This window comes from Drosophila gunungcola, chromosome 3R, assembly GCF_025200985.1.
Source record: "Drosophila gunungcola strain Sukarami chromosome 3R, Dgunungcola_SK_2, whole genome shotgun sequence".
In the NCBI taxonomy this organism is placed as follows: domain Eukaryota; kingdom Metazoa; phylum Arthropoda; class Insecta; order Diptera; family Drosophilidae; genus Drosophila; species Drosophila gunungcola.
In genome coordinates this window covers 21,315,513-21,332,523 of record NC_069139.1, presented here as the reverse complement: position 1 = coordinate 21,332,523, position 17,011 = coordinate 21,315,513, and the positions used below count along the sequence as shown (strand labels likewise).

The following is a 17,011-nucleotide window of genomic DNA, read 5'->3' as shown; positions in this document are numbered from 1 at the left end:
TCGATAAGTGACAATCGAAATCGATTTCCGCGCAGGCTCGATCAGCTGATTAAAACCGGCTTTATAGCTGATTTTAAGGTGAATCCGGAAGAATGATGTTGCGCTTTAATCTTATCGTGGCAGTTTGTGAGAATTTCGGGATTGGAATCAAGGGAGATCTGCCATGGCGCATTAAGTAAGTTGGTAATAAAAGATATGTACACTGCATGTTAATGATTGAACTATTATAGATCTGAGCTAAAGTACTTTAGTCGCACCACCAAGCGGACTAGTGATCCTACGAAGCACAATGCCGTCGTGATGGGCAGGAAAACGTACTTTGGGGTGCCGGAAAGTAAGAGACCTCTGCCCGATCGCCTTAATATTGTGCTGAGCACCACGCTTCGGCAGGAGGAACTGCCGCAAGGCGTCCTTCTGTGTCCCAGTCTAGAGGCGGCCATGAAGGTCCTGGAGGACGAGAGCGAAGTGGAGAACATTTGGATTGTGGGCGGAAGTGGGGTATATGCGGAGGCCATGGCCTCACCCAGATGTCACCGGCTGTACATCACCAAAATCGAAAAGCAGTTCGAATGCGACACCTTCTTTCCTGCAATCCCAGACAGCTTTAGAGAGGTGGCTCCCGACTCCGACATGCCGCTGGGCGTTCAGGAGGAGAATGGCATCAAATACGAGTACAAGGTCTTGGAGAAACAGTCGTAATAAAGAAAACCACCAATTTATTTGCTTCGTATATCGTTTGCCGCGCTTGTATCATCACCTATACTCTTGGCCGCCAGCATGAGCTCGTACAATTGAACCACCTGGTCGTCCTTGAGCATTTCCACGGCCGCGGGATCGATCTGCTCGCCCAACTCCCCCTTGGGCTTGCCCCGTATGCCCAGTTGCTGGGTGATCGTGGACGCATAGCGCTGCAATTGAACAATTGCTTAGCAGAGCACCCTTTTGTAATTACGTAAAACTCACGGCCCACTCGGTCATAAAGAGCTGTGCCTCCATGGGATTGCAGGTGAGGTGCCGCCGGAATTCGTCCCGTACATAGTTATCGCCCAAAGCACGCAGTTCAGCCGGTAGTCCTATGGAACACAACAAACCAGGTGAGTTGGATGACATTTGTAAGAAAGTAGTCTCACCTCTGTGCAATCGCAGAATGGTTTTGTACAGCAGGCGAACACGCTGCGGGTGGGTCAGTTGATTCATAACAATTCTCGACATCCTGAGTCTGTTTCCTAAATTACTATTTAAGTTCTAGCCAGCTTAAAATCAAATAAAAACGAAAAATAACAACGAATAAATTGTATTGGGACAGCCAGTGTTGGCTAACGTTGGAAAAAGGTTCAAAACGGCACCAGCCAACACTGATTAGTTTAAATATGACAGGTGGCAACGTAAGGAACAGGTTGGCGCGCATTTAAATTTTGACCTTCGCATCGGCATGTTTTCAAAACGAATTGATAATGTTTTAAATATAGTATATGGTGCACTTTATGCAAATCCGTTAGTCCATGTATTTTAAACCCTCGTTTAATGACTATTGTTTGCAATCATTCTATTTAATACAAATAATTATTATAATGACCCCTGCGTAAACAAATGTTTTACATTTTAAAGAATGCTTATAAAGCCAGTTTATTTTACAAAATTAAAAATTTTGAAAAAGAGATACTGAACTCCAACAAACCACTTTCAATCCCCTATACTATTTATAAAAACTCCCTATTGAGCTTTTTACATCATGGTTTATTTGTAGCATGTTTGTATACATATATTTAATCACATGTGCAGTGTAGGTTCAATCTGTCGTGAATGCATCCCTTGGGGGTAAATTTAAATTTAAATTTGAAGAACATAACGCGTGGAAATTGGGCTCTGCATCAGAAAACAAACCAATAGATGGCATACACACACGCTCTGCACCAACTTTGGCTAACTATTGCACGCCTCTTTCACAATACTTAACGCCTAAATACACCAAGCACCGAACGGAAGGTGGCGGAGGGGTACACAACATTGTCATCATCATCGTCGTTGACGACGACGATCAAAAAGAATCAAGTTTTCTAGTTTTGTTATTGCGGCGCCGCAGCAGCCGGCGGCGCTGGATCCGCTGGTTCCTGGTCCTGCTCCTGTCCGTCGGCCGCATTCTGCTCCGGCAGCAGTGGCTGACCTTCGCCGCCCCAGGGGAAGCCGCCAGGACGATCCTCGGCGGCCGCCTGGTAGTTGCGCTCGATGTGCTCGTTGAAGAGGCGTTTCCTGAGGACAAAAATAAGCTGCTGAACATACACCACTAGACTTTGAAATTGACTCACAGAAAGTAGGGGGTTTTAATCAGTCTATAGCCGTTGGACAGCGTGGGATATACGTCCTCCAGTACATAGTAGATGTGGCCAACGCCCATGCCGATGACGTCCACCCACACGGTGTTGCCCAGGATCATGGAGCAGCAAAGGAGCACCCACGGTAGGTAGGGTGCCTGGAAGTTGAGCACGCCGAAAAAGTTCATAGGCACCAGCGGATTACGGCGTGACCACACGTAGACCAGCATCAGTGTGAAGGCCTGGCCCAGGAACAGCAGATTGACGAAGATCCCGAAGAAGGTCATCAGCACGCCGCCAAAGATGAACATCATGACAAAGTCCGAGCTGCGTCCGCGGAAAGAGCCGTCCTCGAGCATGCGGCAATAGCGATAGGTGAAGACCATGTTAAAGAAAAAGCTAATGCCTATGGTGCCGAAGTACAGGAATGTGGTGGCCAGGCGCCAGATCTGGAACTTGCGCACGATCAGCGTGGGATTGAAGTATAGCTGCAGTGGCGACACCAGGTCCAGGTGCTGGAAAGTTGGCAAAGTTCGCCGATTAAACACGTACACGTCACCCTAGCCTCGATAAAGAAGCCCACGTCCGGGACGAGCACTTACCACTGCCAGAGTGGTCAGCACACAGACCGTGGTGTAGGCCCGTGTGACCACTGGGATCTCCAGGTAGAACTGCCGCAGGGCATTCATGGCGGCTCCTCCTGCGCCGGGTGCGGAACCTGCAGTTTGGCAAGTGGCTTGCTGTTGGATCCTTTGGACTTTTGGCCTCTTCCCCGTCGTTCCGCTCACATCCACTTGTGGTCGCGATGTCTGCAGTAGTCGCCTCACCTGGCTGTTGGGATCTCCCGGGTTGACAAGCGGAATTGGATTTGGGGCAGCGCTCGGCCCGATGGAAAAATAAGTGGAACGCTAGTTTTTATTTTTATGCATCCCCGCCAGTGTGACCGCAGCAAGAGCTTTTAAATTATACCAACGGTTCTTGGAAAATCCACAGAGATAGAGTAGGGGTATTCCTGAAATATTTTGGTAGATGGAATACACTACATTTTGTATCTGCATTTGTATCTACATTTGTTCAATATTTTTTTAGTTAGTTACAAGACCTTTTGAGCTTATATTATTTATTATTATTTTTAATTTTTTTTTTTTCGTAATTACAGTTAATGGGTTCAAAGTTGGCAACTATTTTTACTTTTTTCTCATTATCTACGAAAATATTTCCTTTCTCAAGAAATATTTAAACAAAAGTTGAAGATGTAGAAAAGATATAGATCTTAAAGCGTTTTGAAATGAAGTCCATATTTTGGGGCAAATGGCAGGAACCAAAATAAGTAAAGGTTTTTTAACAGGGACCAATTACTAACCATTATAATTTTTATAAAAACAATTAAAAAACAAAAATATTATTTTCATTTTATTAAGTGTCTTAGCCGGGAAATTAGCAAAGAAGTTTAACACATTTAGTGGTTATGTGAGCCCTTAAATATCCTAAAAGGTTTAATTAAGTTAAAGTGTTGGATTTCTTGCGGAAATATAAAAAAAATTCCTTGAGTTTCAAAAATACTTTGACAACTGATCTTTAAACACACTTCGATTTATTGCACTTGTTTCTTATCATCTAACATCTAAGCTAAGCTGACTAAACTAAAAATTGCACTGCGTTTCTGTCTAGCTAAGAAATACTAAAACAACGAATTCGATTTGCTAAATTCGAGCGGCCGGCGAAAGGACTGCTCCAGGTTGTGCAACCTCTGCTCCAGGTCGTTCATCGAGTTCCGGAGGGCGTGGCCCCGGGGGCGCAGCGAAATCTGCGGCGAGTGCTGCATGAGGTCGTCCTTGACCCCGGAGAAGGAGTGCCGCACGCAGGAGCGCTTCTCGAAACGCGTGTTCTGGTAGTGAGGGTGATGGTTGGGGTGGTGCTGATGCAGGCGGTTCTCGCAGTTCACACTGCGACAATTGTGAGCCACCAGTGGCTCATCGGTCTTCAGCGAGTCCTCGTAGGTGTCACTGGTATCAAGGATAAAAGGTGGGCAATATAATTAAAAACTCAAATCGAAAATTAAGGATATATTATGCCTCTTCACTCACCTACTGTCTGTATTTGGATGAGGCTGGCGCAGCTCCAAGTGAGCCTTGGCATGTCTGGGGCAGAGTACTTCCGGATTGGTGACGCGCTTGGAGCCACCGTGCTGAAAGGAGTCCGGCGAGGTCTCGTACAGCTCCCGACTGCTCAGGAACTCCACCCCAGAGTCCTGACCCGTCGAGTGCAGTGAGAACAGCGAGGTTTCATAATTGTTGCTGTTAAGAAATATTTGAATAGTGGTAGAAGTTGAGTTTTAAAAGGTCATTTTTAAAAACGGTATTTTACGCGAAATTTTTTTAATAATTTATAGAGATATTGAGGATAGATAGCATATCCAGTTTAATAACTTAGTTATGTATATGTGTATACATGCAACTCGTTTACTTGTTTTCAATTTCAACGTTTTGATAAGTTTTTGTCTTATGTGTCATATAAAAATACCTCTCCTTCTTTTAAAATTCCACATAGTGGTTCCAAAAGGAAACTTATAAATTGATAGGAGTATGATCTTAAAATTGTTATGCAACTCCTTTTGCAAGAACAAGTACAGTAGTAAAACTAGTTGCTTAACTAAGCCTTTTTAAAGTAGGTAGAATGATGAAAGCTTTTTAAAAAACAATAAATATGGACAATATATTGTCCTAAATAAATGTTTACTCAAGTTTTTTTAATAGATTTTAAGTTAGTTGCACTTACAGATTGTTCACTGGCTGACAGGCATTGTACTTGAGCACGAATGGAGTGCCGCCGGTGCCCACATTTCCATCGCCTCCACTTGCCGCCGCCGCCGCCGCTGCCTTGGCAATGGACTTGGGAAGAGGAACGTCTATATATTCGCGCTGCTGCTGGCGCTGCTGTTGCCTAATCGAGGATGGTTATGTTAGAATGAAAACACGTTTAACTGCAACCGGCCATTCGCTCACTCGTTCAGGTACTGATGGTGTTGCTGCTGCGTGGCCATCGCCTGTTGCTGGTGGTGATGGTGCAACTGCTGCTCCAGTTTCTCGGTGGCCGTGGCCGTCGACTGGGTCTGGGCCGAGGAGCAGACGGACTCCGGCATGAAGGCGCTGGTGGGCCGCTGGCTGCCGGTGCTGCTGCCCTTGCTGCAGCGCTGCGGGTGCCGCTGCTGCCGATGGCGCCGCTGCTTCTGGCCACGAGCGGACCCGATGCCCGCGATGGTATACGTGAGACCGGCGTCCGAGGCGGAAAAATCTCGCTGAGACCAGAGCCGTCTGCAATCAGGCAGGGGAAAAAACATTAAAAAAAATGTAAGAGGTTTGAATAACTTAAAAAAAAGTTTAAAAAATATAACATTTTATTTTAACAAATTAAACGATTAAAATGATAGATAAGAAATGATTTACAATCTAATAACTTTCTGTTCTGAAATCATATAGATAGAAGTAAACAAAATTTTTCTCTGTGCAGGATGAGCTGACTTGATGAGCTGATGGGGCGATTTGATTGGCAATCCCATTTGGGATGCAGTTGCACAGATGTCACCAGATCTTCGTCTAATTGCCTGATGTTGCAGTTGCCGCATTGTTGCCTCTGATGTTGTGTTTGTTGCCTTTTACCGTTATAATTAAATCGGACAGGAGAGGTCCAATGCCAGCCGGTTTACTCAGAGGCTAAGACACATCATCAACCAATGCCATGGCCATTAGCAACGGCAGCAATATACCGACAGCAGCAACAGCAGCAACATCAGCAACAGCAGCAACAACAACATTTGCAATTGACTTAAGATTTATTATGGGGCCTTCAGCTTAAGCTAACACTATAGCTAACATGAAATGCATCTATGAGCTACACATTAGAGCGCCCAGTAAGCAGTCTTTCGGTTGCAGTGGCAGTGGCAGTGGCAGTTGCGCCTCATTCATACCGTTTTTGGCGCATGCACAGGTAGCAGCAGGCGGACATGAGGGCGCCCAGGCTGATCAGTGCCAGTAGAACCACCGTCACAAACTCCAATCCTCCCATGAAACTGGACGCGGAGGCGTGGGTGGGTCGGGCCGCCTGTCCGAACTCGGCCAGCTCGATAATGCGAGGCATTGGCTTTCCACCGTCGAGCTTCTGCTGCTGCAGCTGCAGTGCATCCAGTTGGAGGCCAGCCAGGGAGCTAGAAGAAACGAAGATGATGGCATTCAAGACCATTAATTCGCATGACAGTTCTGGGTCAATCGATTTTGGATGGGGATGGGAATGTGGCAAGGAAGGTAGTCTGGATGGAAGCGGTTTAACTTACTCCTGCAGTTGCTCCATTTCCATAATGGAATTCGTGTGCGGATCGACGGCATAGATGTAGGCATTGGTGCTGTGAATGCAGAGTGAAGAAGAAGCTGTTAGATGGAGCTCGAATGTTTAGACTGCAGCTAATGGCCAATTATATTATGTAATGCGGTCAAGATGCACATTTTATTAAAATTTATGTGACAACTTTGAGATCTAGGATAGGAATTTGTTCATAACAGTATTAATATATCGATTTCTTATATATTTCATAAATGTAAACTATTCTCTTTTTACTTTAAAAAATGTAGCTTTATAAGTCCAAGTGCTGCAAAGTTGGCAAAGTTCGCCGATTAAACACGTAATTTACAAAAATTTTAACTATGGAAGATTTCGTAAAATAATGCCAACAAATTTGTATTCATCCAAATATTATATTCTTTAATATAAGCTAATTTTTGACATAACTGATCTTAGAAGTTATTAAAATTAAAGAGTTTTGTATAATTAAAATTTGATTTTCTATATTAAGATAATTTTTTAAACAAGGCAAGCCAAAGTTTAGGTACTTTTGCAGCTTTAACAAAAATGTAATCATTTTATATTTATATTTAATTCTTCTGAGTTAATGAAAATTACTATACATCGGAGTACATGAGATTGTGTTCCAAATGATGCTAAGCTTTTATTTTCAATCAATTTTTTTCAGAAACTACATTACGTTGAATGGCACGGACAGACGGACATGGTTATATCAACTCACCTATGTATTTATACTGATCAAAAATATATGTTCTTTATAGGGTTATGAATGTGTCTTTTACTGCAATGCAAATTTTTGATTGAAAATACATATAATACTCTCTGCAATTTTGAACAGGATGACAAAAATCTTTCTGATTTTAAACATTATTTAATTCATAATTTTAAATAAATAGTTAAGCTGATTTTTGGTTAGGCCAATCTTTAAAATTAAACTAAACGAGTATTGTTAAATTGAAATAATTAAACTTACGCTGCCTCTAGGCCTCCGGAATATGGCTCCAGCAGTCTGACACGCACATCCTTGCCAATCGCTTCGCTGAGCGCCTCCATTAGTCCCTCAATGCGGCGTTCCACCTCCACCGGCATGCCGGCCACCACCAGACGCACCTGCTTGGCCTCATCGATGATGTAGACGAATACGTTCACGATGCCACTTCTTCCGTCATCGGCACCCATGCGATCCGTGGCCTTCACATCGAAGCCGTAGATGCGTTCGTCGCGGGAAAGGTCCCCCAGCAGGCGAATATTACCCGACTGCTCATCGATGCCAAATAGTCGGGTGGGCTCGTTCAGCAGACGGTAGCGGATCTCCGCGTTTAGTCCCTCGTCCAAGTCGTTGGCCACCACTCGAGTCACAGGATATCCAAAGCTGGCACTCTGCGGCAGGACCGCCACAATCGGTTGTCCATTGCCCCGGAACTTGGGTGCATTATCATTTTCATCCGCAATGTGGACCAGAATACGACACTCGTTGAGGGAGAGGCCTTCGATTCGCTCGTCCACCACTGGATATGAGACGCGGGCATAGTTTCTAGCCTCTCGACTCAATCGATCCGCTCGAATCCTCAACTGATAGCGGGATATGTGCTCCCTATCAAAGGGTTTCAGGGCATACAGCAGCATATTCTTGGCGTCATACTCGAATGGCGGATGGGCGTCCGTTTCGTCCAGACCCTCCTCCAACCACAGGGACCACCGATAGTTTTCGGGATTGAGGCCAGCGCTGAGATTCAAGCGCATCACCTCAATGGGTGCTTCGTTGTTCTCGGTGAGCTTAACCTCATAGTAGGCGTGCTGGAATACGGTTACATTCGCAGGAGGTTCTGGCTTGGGTGTGGACTTCGGGGGATCCGTAACTGCCTGTCCCTGGAGATTGACAATCACAACAGCCGTGGCTGAGAGCGTGGGACTGCCCACGTCCGAGGCAATTACAGAAACATTCAGGTGTTCATAGTCATTGTAGCCATTGATGCGGGATATGGTGGAGATGGTGCCGTCCCTGGAATCGATTTGGAAGAGCGGTGCCTGCATTTCCTGATGCCGAATGGAGTACAGGACCAGACCATTGCCATTGCCCACATTATCTTTGTCTATGGCCGTCAGTTGTCTCACAAAAGTGCCCGGCTGGGTGCTGCGATCCAGATAAGCCTTGTACACCGGCAACATCATCGTGCGATCCGCCACATTCGGTATAAACTTGACCGCCTTGGTCTGGTCATCGTAGCCAATAAACTCCGGCCGATTGTCGTTGATGTCCAGGACATTTACTTCCACATCCACGGTGCTGGACATTCGCTGCATCACGGGGGCATTATCGGTGGCGATCACCTGGAAGCTGTACTTGTCCTTCAGCTCTCGATCGAGTTGTCCGCTGATCTTGAGGACCCCAGAGGCTGGCTTAATGGTAAATGGCAGCTGCAGGTCACTAAGCGTATACGTGATATTGGCATTCTCGCCAAAGTCCATGTCTATGGCAGTCAGTTGACCCAGAACGCTATCCTTATACTCCCCTTCTGGGGTATCGAAACTATACCAGGACTTCTTGAATGTCGGCGCATGATTGTTCACATCCATCACACTGAAACGTAGGCAGGTTGAGTCCTTCAGACCATCGATGTCAGTCACTGTTAGATTCAACCATATCTCGATGTTGGCCGACAGGGGATAGTTAACCGATAGCTCGCCGCTGAGTTTGTCAATTGCGAAGTAGCGCACTCCCTGAACCCGCAATAAGGGCATTCCGGGCGTCCTCTCCACCTGCTCTCCCTGGAGTTCATAATGGAGTTGGGCATTCTTTCCGTAATCTTCATCGCTGGCACTTAGTTGAAGGACTTTCGTACCCACTGGAGTGTCCTCGTAGATGGCAAACAAAGGGCACTTGATGGACACGGCCCGGATCATTCTGCGACGCGACTTTGCCCTGGCCACCACGCCCAATCCGGCACCCACTCCCACGGATCTCTCCCGCTCCACATGCAGCCTCGGTGAGCCGGGAATATGATACGGCGGTGGTGCCAGCATCATGGCTGCCGTGGCCAGAGGTGCTGCCAGCCCACTCGAGCTCTCCACAAAGTAAATCTCCATGTCCGTGGTGTACTCACGGATCTCCAAGCGCGAGTCCTTGAACACCGAGATGCGCTCGAACATGGGAGCATTGTCATTGACATCCGCCACGAGTATGGTGAGATGGGCATATCCGGACAGACCGCCAGTGTCGGCGGCTATGATCTTCAGGTTGTACAACTGCTGCTTCTCACGATCCAAGCCCCGCTTTCCCGTATAGGAAACGCGGAAGTACGGACCCGAACTGAGCTTAAAGTTCGTCTGCATAAAGGTGGTGTGCAGCTCCTGGTACTTGAACTCATCGTTCCATTGATCCGTTAGGTTAAAGATGTTAAATGCTCCCGTTGTGGGTGGCATTTTATGTTGGGTGGTGTTTCCCGTAGAGCTGCCATTCACATACTCTATGCTGAACTCCTCGCTAAAGTCGCCTTGCAGCTGCACTCTGAACTCTGCATTGGGACCCTCGTCTGCATCCTGGATGAGAATGGCATGGTTCATCGACAGCTCCGTACCCACGGCGCAGTTTTCGTTGATCAGTCCCACATAGGTGAGCGCATTGAACTTGGGCGCATTGTCGTTGACATCGTCCACCTTGATGTTGACCTGGTAAATCCCTGCTCCACTCACCAATCCAGTGCTGTACTCCACTATCACAGTCAGCTCGTAGCTGGGTTGCTGCTCACGATCCAGTCCGATCAAGGTCAGCAACGTTCCATCCTCCGTAATGGAGATCTTGTTCACCACCTCCTGCTGGTTGGCAATGATGTAGCGCAGTTTCAGATTCGTATCTCCCACCAGACGTCTCGGCAATCGACGCTTGGACTTGGAGCTGCGACTCCGATTTCGACTGCGGAATCTACTGCCCATGGTGAGATTACGCCCGGTTGCCTCAGCCGGCAATTCCCGGAATGTTCCCAGTTCGTTGTTCACCAGATTGACGCCATTCTTGTACAGCAGTTGCCCAATAATGCCACCCACAACGTTCTCCTCCACATGGAAGTTGATCACGTTCATGTTGATCTCTCTGTAATCAATGAAATTCACTTAATCAATTTTAATAAAGCAACAATAAGCATTTTGAACACGATACTTACTCTATGACAGGTCTTAGGGGCACCTTTTGCTCCGGCTTGTTAACAATATGGATGGTGAGATTAGTGATGAGTACACCTTCATCGCTGAGTTCACCTGGCGAGGCTATTGTGGTCAGTGGAGATGAACTTCGCGACATCACCAGTGATTGCGAAGAGTTGGCAAAGAGCTGGGGAAATCAAATAACATTATGGGAACTTAGCGAAAGCGAAGTTTGAAATGGCGTAGACTTACATAATTGGCCACCGCTTCGAACTGGTAGACCTTTCGCCTAAATTCCGAAAGCTCTCGAATGACAGTGATGATGCCCGATCGCTCTTCGATGGCAAAGGGCACGCCCTCCGAATAAGTGTGGAGGAGGTCGTACATTATCTCATCTTCTCCGTCGTAAATCAGCGTGGTGCGTACTTGACCCACCGAGGTGCCCAACGGCGTATTAGCCCCCACCCAGAACTCGTAGGGTGCACCCACGAAGTCAATGGCTTGGTCATCGATGGTGGCATAAACTTCAATGGTGATCACTGCCAGGGAGAATCGCCGCTCCGAGGGATTAGTGGGTTGATCACTGGCCTCCACAAAGACAGCGATGCGACCCCTACGCAATGGTCCGCCCACGTAAATAGTGCCATTCTTGTTATCCAATCGAAATGGAATATAACCACTGCCTTTTGGTCGCTGCAGTTCGTACAACAGTTTACCATTGGGACCCTCATCTGGATCATGGGCTGCCACCTGACCAATCACATAGCCCGTGGGAGCGTTGATGGGCACCTTGAACTCGTACAGATTTCCACGCTCGAACTTTGGCGTATTATCGTTTGTGTCCAGCAGCGTGATCTCCACTTGAACCTTGCTGGGACCCGGCTTCTTCAAGTGCTTGTCATCCAAATAGGATGGATTGCGTTCGAGGGCCTCCACATTTAGCTGAATGGACCTTCGCTGCTCGCGATCTAGCAAGCGATCATCTCGCACAGTTATCCAACCAGTGCGGGAGTCAATGCGAAAAGCACCCGCAGCATCCTTGGTCTCCACCAGATTGTAGAGGAACTCGGAGTTTTCACCCTGGTCGCGATCTACGGCATTTACCTGTAGGACACTGAAGCCCGTCGGCAGGTTCTCCACAATAGAAATGTTATAGTAGTCAGCCTCGAACTCGGGAACATTGTCATTCAGATCCAGAACCTCCACTTCGATGCTGTTAATATTTGAGATGTTAAATGAGGTGTCAAATTCATTATTGTGATTTTCAGAGTCTTCTACTCACCGTGCTAGGGCTTTCTTGAGGGGATTGTCCTTTTGACGCGCCTCCAACTGAAGGACAAATGTGTTGCCCGGCAGACTCTCCTCCTCCAGATCGATTTCCTTTTGCAGATACATGACTCCATTGTGGGGATTGACCCGAAACAGCTGCCGTTCATTGCCCGAAATGATGTCGTATACGAGCGAAGCGTTAAGGGAGTCCTGATCGAAGGCCATTATGGGTGGGGCAAAGTAGAGGGGTATCCGTATGGGCATCCCAGTCATCGGGTAAAACTCATTCAACCTGGTGCGATACACGCCCTCCGTGAACTTCGGCGGCAGATCATCCACGTCCCTTACGTTGATTGTGATTGTGGTGTTCGCTTGGTTGGCAGGAGTTCCTCGATCCCAGGCGAAGATCGGCAGCTTGAACTGCCTGATGCCAGTATCAAAGTCCAGTTCCCGCTTCAAAATGAGCAGTGGCCGATGCGGACTTTTGAGGGCAAAGTATGGACTCCCATCAGCTGATAGTTGTTCCGGCACTGTGGACATGCTGAAGTGCACCTCGGAGTTCGGGGTATTGGGCTTGTCCCGATCGAATGCCTGTACTCCCTCAAAGATTATGCTCTCAACGGAGGTGTTCTCATCCACGTCCACTATATAGGGTACGTTGAGAAACTCTGGCGCATTGTCGTTCACATCCTCTATGTACACGGTGATTGACAGGTAGCTACCCTGGAAATTTAGGGAAATGGTACGTACGTTATTTTAAAGTTGTAAAGACAATATTAATTTGCATATAAGTTTACTTACATATACTATTATTTTATTGTACTTATTTATATGATTCGCTTTTTGAAAGATCCAGAAAAATAATTCTTTAAAATACTTTTTTTTAAAAACAACATTTTTCTGTTGCTCAACATTAATATCAAAGATATTCCGAGTTATGTTATGTTTATGGTAAAATGTTTATAATATCTGACAAATTTATTTATATTGTACATTCATAAATATTTTTCTCTTTTGCATTTCATTAATGTAGTTTAAATTATAATATATATATAAATAGAAACAAATAAAATTAAATTCAACAACTTATAGTATTTCTCATTTTAACAATGATATATCAATTTTTTTAGTTCCTCTTAGCTGACTTCTTAGAATATTATTAAATTCAAAGCTGAAAATCTATTAGTTGTATATATTATAGGTATGGCTTAAAGTTTTATGTGCCTACATAGGGACACAAAATAAAATCAAGAGCCCACCTCCTTGAGTTTCTCGATATAGTAACTTATAACTTAATTTTCAAACATCTTTTTATAACTGTCAAAACATACAAAAATATTATTTGCAAAATATATAACAATCTGATAAGCAATAAATACCATATGAATTGTTTAATGTTGAAGATGGGCAATTTAAAATATTGTTTCACAACATCTAGAGCTTAAAAGTGATAGGTAATAAATTCTAAAGGTATGGCTTAAAGTTATATGTGCCCACATAGGGGCAGAAAATAACATCAGTAACGCACCTCCTCGAGTTTCTCCTGCTTGCCTGCGCACAGGATCCGGAACTTGAGCAGGTTCCGGGGCACATCCCGGTCCACCAGCCGTTCCAGGGAGCGTGCCAGGCTGACCACCAGCGTGGTGGCGTTGTGCTCCGTGAGGTTGAAGTACTTGTGGTCCCCGCTGGCGTCCGCTGCCTTGAGGGCGGCCGTGGAGCGCGGATAGGCCTGCAGACGGAGGATCTCCTTGCCCACCTGGGCGTCTTCGCGCAGTCGGATGAAGCGCACACCTTCGCTTTCCGCGGCGACGCCGTCGAGCGTGTGAAACGCACAGCTGCCGGAGCTGGCTAAAAAAAAGTGGGGCACGAGATTACAGATCACAGATTACTATATATAGTGGTGGTGGCATGTAGAAGAAAAGTAAAACTTTGACAAATTGTCGTTGTTGTTTATTTGGGCATGCAAATTTTCGCGCACTCTGAGAACCGAAAACGGAAAAGCCCCCCGAAGACAATTGGAAAATCACCGCGCTGCTACGTGCGGTGCAAATTGTGGGCTTGGAGGGACGGCTTGGTGGTAAGGGGGCGTGGCAGAACTGGCGCCAGCTAACCAAAAACTTTCTACGTTTGTCGCGTGGCCCATTCGACTGCGATTTTCATGTGCAATTGCAACACTTTTCCACATGCATTCAGCTGTCTCCCTGTCTCGGATTCTCTCAATCTCAATCTCCAGCTCCAGCTACAGCTCCAGATCGAGCTCCAGCTCCATGCTGCCGCTGGCCTGGCTGCAATCAGCCTTTGCAAATTATTTTCTGCTGCCTTAGTTCCCACCCTCATGACATAATTAAGCATTTTTTGTTTGCCCACGGCTCGACTGCATTTTGGCCCAAAAGGCATCCCATCCCATTCCATACCATTGCAACCCAACACAACCCAAGCGAATGCGTTCCGAGTGACAAGAAGACACACCACATCGTCTGACTCGCTGACATTTCTCCGAGCTTCATTTTCTTTTTCTTTTTTTTTTTTCGGAAGATCTCCGGCAACAGTAAATTATCATTGTTGCTTTCAGATGCAGATGCAGATGCAGTGAAATCTTGGCCATCGTCAAGTATCTTCTTCAGCCGGAGACTTTGACTGTGGCCCCTTGTCGTCGTAGGCATTGCTGGTTTATTGTGTTATTTGCGGCTTAGTTTTATTCCATTTTCGCATTAGTGACTGCTGTTGCTTCTTGTTATGGCCGCAGTTGTAATTTGCGCTGCAATTTCTATTATTTACTTGCAGTTTCTGGCTCACTTCGGTGTGAACTATTGGCGTTGGAGGGGAAACCCTCTCACAAAGAAAATAGAGTGCCACCCACCATTCGCACAATGAGCAGAAATATTTTATGGGCCTAAAGATTTCTATGATTTGTAATTTACTTTTCTAATAGAGAGTTTATGAGAACAATTCATTTAGCTTAAAATATTTCAGAAACTTACGTTACCTAGTTCTTTTGAGAAAAATAAACACAACAATTAAGATGTATATTTTAGAGAGTTACAAAATTGTTTGTAATTATTTCTATGGAATGTTTTTAATTTATTTGCATTTTGTTTTTGTAAATTAGAACATTTTTTGTAAATTTATACGCCTTTCAAAATTGTATTGCTTTCAAAACTTGAACAACATTTTTACTAACTTACATTTTACAAATTATTTCTTAGATATTAAAAATTTATATATTGTTAAAGAAATTTATTTTTAAAAGTAAATCTTGTTTTGTTAAATTTTAAGATAAAAAAATAAAAAAAAACTCTTACGAAAGTTGTAATAAAATGCAGAAATGCACTTAAGAAATAATAAACATGTTCTTTGTAATGGTTTAAACAGTCTGAAGAGTTAACAATAGTTGTACGCAACTATCATACTTTTGTATGATACATTTCCAAGTTTTGTTTAATGTATATATTGCTGTGATACCACTGAATTGAAATGTAAGCCTATTCCGTTATTATTTTGGATTCCACGCTCACAGAAAAAAAAATCGTCTTTATTTCCATTGAATAGCTATAAAATCTTTTAGAAACTTCACCTCCTGCTTATCCATGCGATGGTTTTACTATTCTATTCCACATGTGATTTCAATGCAAATGTTTCCCAATCATTTAGTAGAGCCAAATAACAAATAACAATCCAGCTCTATTCCGATTGCACTTAACACTTTCAAGATTGAAGACTTTTCGTAACGGTTCTCCAACTCATTTCCCACAACATAAATGTCATTCGCATTGTTCTCATAAAACAGAAATTATATGTAATTCATATGCACCATTCACATGCGGCCCGAACGCTTTAGCACTTGTTGGCGCTACTTTGTCTAGCAACAATTTACCCATTCATACTTGGCTTCGAGTTTAGCCATCATCTAGAACATTAAGCTCAGGCGGTCATTCCAAGTAATACAAACAAATTAAGTTTTAATTAGAACATTGCCACACTCGCAGCGGCAGCGAAACTTGGGTTCCCAAGTCGCGTTTTTGAGTGTGAACTCTGGGGCGGTCGCGGTCGCAGACTAACTAATTTGTCCGGTGGCAGTGGAAGGTGCAGGAGCAGGTTACCGAAATGGGTCAGTATGTGGAGAAGGGGGTAAGTGTAAGGTGTGGGGCGGCCGGCTAAGTGGGTCAGCTGTCAGCTGTCAGTCATTGCATAAACCATTCAACAGGTTGCCGCATTTAGATAGTGGTCTCAAAACAAATCGATTTCCTTGCACATTTTTCGCCAGCCCCTGAGGAAAAGCTGTCGCACCAGCATTTAAATTCGAAATTTGGGTTATTTAACGGTCCGTAAACGAGCCAAACGAGTTGCATGCGGGACGCAGGCGGGCAGCAAACAACGAAAGACTTAGGCGACAAACTGCGTCCAGCACTTGATTTACGCGAACCAACACATTATCACTTGCGTATGGCTAGATTGAGAGAGATTGTGATTGAGATGGAGATGGAGACACACACACACACACACACACACACATTAGCCGAGAGATTTATGAACATATCCCGCGTGCTTAAAAGGCTATAACGGCTTTCGGCCACTTGCAACTTGCCTTGCACTTGTCCCGTTTTCGCAGTTTGGCCTATATCGAACAGGCCCAAAACAACCACAGGCAGAACCCAAATACATATGGCTGCCATTATCTGGCAGGATCTGGAGATTTTCACTGGACTTTTCCACTTAATTTATACTAGCACTATCCAAGACGCTCGCATCGCGCTTCAAGCGAACCAACCGACAACTCAAACACCTCGCGACCAACTGAAGCTATCTTCCCAACTGCAGGCTAAGCCGAGTGCGATGAGACTAGTTTTTCACACACAAGAAAACGAGAAAAGCCACGACAAGTGGCTGAGGAAAAGCGCTGGCAGTTGTGGAGTTGGGTAGTAGTGGAGTGTGAG

The 17,011-nt window shown here is 45.2% G+C and overlaps 4 protein-coding genes across 5 annotated transcripts; 1 reads left to right on the top strand and 3 right to left on the bottom strand.

Annotated features, from left to right (window-relative positions):
- Nucleotides 1–17: 17 nt before the first annotated feature.
- On the top strand, nucleotides 18–719 carry LOC128254876 (dihydrofolate reductase). Its single transcript, XM_052984228.1, has 2 exons — nucleotides 18–175; nucleotides 231–719. Exons 1-2 carry the CDS (start codon nucleotides 93–95, stop codon nucleotides 697–699), a joined length of 552 nt encoding a protein of 183 aa, XP_052840188.1. The 5' UTR covers nucleotides 18–92; the 3' UTR covers nucleotides 700–719.
- LOC128254885 (succinate dehydrogenase assembly factor 3, mitochondrial) lies at nucleotides 700–1,341 on the bottom strand. Its single transcript, XM_052984240.1, has 3 exons — nucleotides 1,131–1,341; nucleotides 964–1,073; nucleotides 700–908 (listed from the first exon to the last, which is right to left on the bottom strand). Exons 1-3 carry the CDS (start codon nucleotides 1,210–1,212, stop codon nucleotides 717–719), a joined length of 384 nt encoding a protein of 127 aa, XP_052840200.1. The 5' UTR covers nucleotides 1,213–1,341; the 3' UTR covers nucleotides 700–716.
- A 375-nt stretch (nucleotides 1,342–1,716) lies between these two features.
- LOC128254866 (derlin-2) lies at nucleotides 1,717–3,277 on the bottom strand. Its single transcript, XM_052984217.1, has 3 exons — nucleotides 2,915–3,277; nucleotides 2,307–2,827; nucleotides 1,717–2,250 (listed from the first exon to the last, which is right to left on the bottom strand). Exons 1-3 carry the CDS (start codon nucleotides 2,999–3,001, stop codon nucleotides 2,067–2,069), a joined length of 792 nt encoding a protein of 263 aa, XP_052840177.1. The 5' UTR covers nucleotides 3,002–3,277; the 3' UTR covers nucleotides 1,717–2,066.
- A 605-nt stretch (nucleotides 3,278–3,882) lies between these two features.
- On the bottom strand, nucleotides 3,883–16,883 carry LOC128254851 (cadherin-89D). 2 transcript variants are annotated; one of them, XM_052984169.1, is made up of 12 exons: nucleotides 16,659–16,883; nucleotides 13,606–13,921; nucleotides 12,091–12,800; nucleotides 11,061–12,021; nucleotides 10,829–10,995; nucleotides 7,642–10,758; nucleotides 6,643–6,711; nucleotides 6,280–6,516; nucleotides 5,318–5,626; nucleotides 5,091–5,255; nucleotides 4,400–4,609; nucleotides 3,883–4,318 (listed from the first exon to the last, which is right to left on the bottom strand). In XM_052984169.1, exons 1-12 carry the CDS (start codon nucleotides 16,748–16,750, stop codon nucleotides 3,994–3,996), a joined length of 6,678 nt encoding a protein of 2,225 aa, XP_052840129.1. In that variant the 5' UTR covers nucleotides 16,751–16,883; the 3' UTR covers nucleotides 3,883–3,993. The 2 variants fall into 2 exon arrangements, with proteins under 2 accessions (XP_052840129.1, XP_052840140.1); XM_052984180.1 differs by lacking the exons at nucleotides 11,061–12,021; nucleotides 12,091–12,800; nucleotides 13,606–13,921; nucleotides 16,659–16,883 and having other exon boundaries at nucleotides 7,642–10,756; nucleotides 10,829–10,902.
- Between the last annotated feature and the right edge of the window lie 128 nt (nucleotides 16,884–17,011).

What these genes read in the sequence shown, in the direction of transcription:
- LOC128254876 (XM_052984228.1), top strand. Translation starts at nt 93, where the DNA reads ATGATGTTGCGCTTTAATCTTATCGTGGCAGTTTGTGAGAATTTCGGG. An exon ending in GATCTGCCATGGCGCATTAA is followed by an intron (nt 176 to 230) that starts GTAAGTTGGTAA and finishes GAACTATTATAG; the next exon opens with ATCTGAGCTAAAGTACTTTA.
- LOC128254885 (XM_052984240.1), bottom strand. Translation starts at nt 1,212, where the DNA reads ATGTCGAGAATTGTTATGAATCAACTGACCCACCCGCAGCGTGTTCGC. An exon ending in CATTCTGCGATTGCACAGAG is followed by an intron (nt 1,074 to 1,130) that starts GTGAGACTACTT and finishes TGTGTTCCATAG; the next exon opens with GACTACCGGCTGAACTGCGT. An exon ending in TCTTTATGACCGAGTGGGCC is followed by an intron (nt 909 to 963) that starts GTGAGTTTTACG and finishes GTTCAATTGCAG; the next exon opens with CGCTATGCGTCCACGATCAC.
- LOC128254866 (XM_052984217.1), bottom strand. Translation starts at nt 3,001, where the DNA reads ATGAATGCCCTGCGGCAGTTCTACCTGGAGATCCCAGTGGTCACACGG. An exon ending in TGCTGACCACTCTGGCAGTG is followed by an intron (nt 2,828 to 2,914) that starts GTAAGTGCTCGT and finishes CCAACTTTCCAG; the next exon opens with CACCTGGACCTGGTGTCGCC. An exon ending in ATTAAAACCCCCTACTTTCT is followed by an intron (nt 2,251 to 2,306) that starts GTGAGTCAATTT and finishes TTTTGTCCTCAG; the next exon opens with GAAACGCCTCTTCAACGAGC.
- LOC128254851 (XM_052984169.1), bottom strand. Translation starts at nt 16,750, where the DNA reads ATGGCAGCCATATGTATTTGGGTTCTGCCTGTGGTTGTTTTGGGCCTG. An exon ending in GAAATGGAGCAACTGCAGGA is followed by an intron (nt 6,517 to 6,642) that starts GTAAGTTAAACC and finishes CGTTTCTTCTAG; the next exon opens with CTCCCTGGCTGGCCTCCAAC. An exon ending in CACCATCAGTACCTGAACGA is followed by an intron (nt 5,256 to 5,317) that starts GTGAGCGAATGG and finishes ATCCTCGATTAG; the next exon opens with GCAACAGCAGCGCCAGCAGC.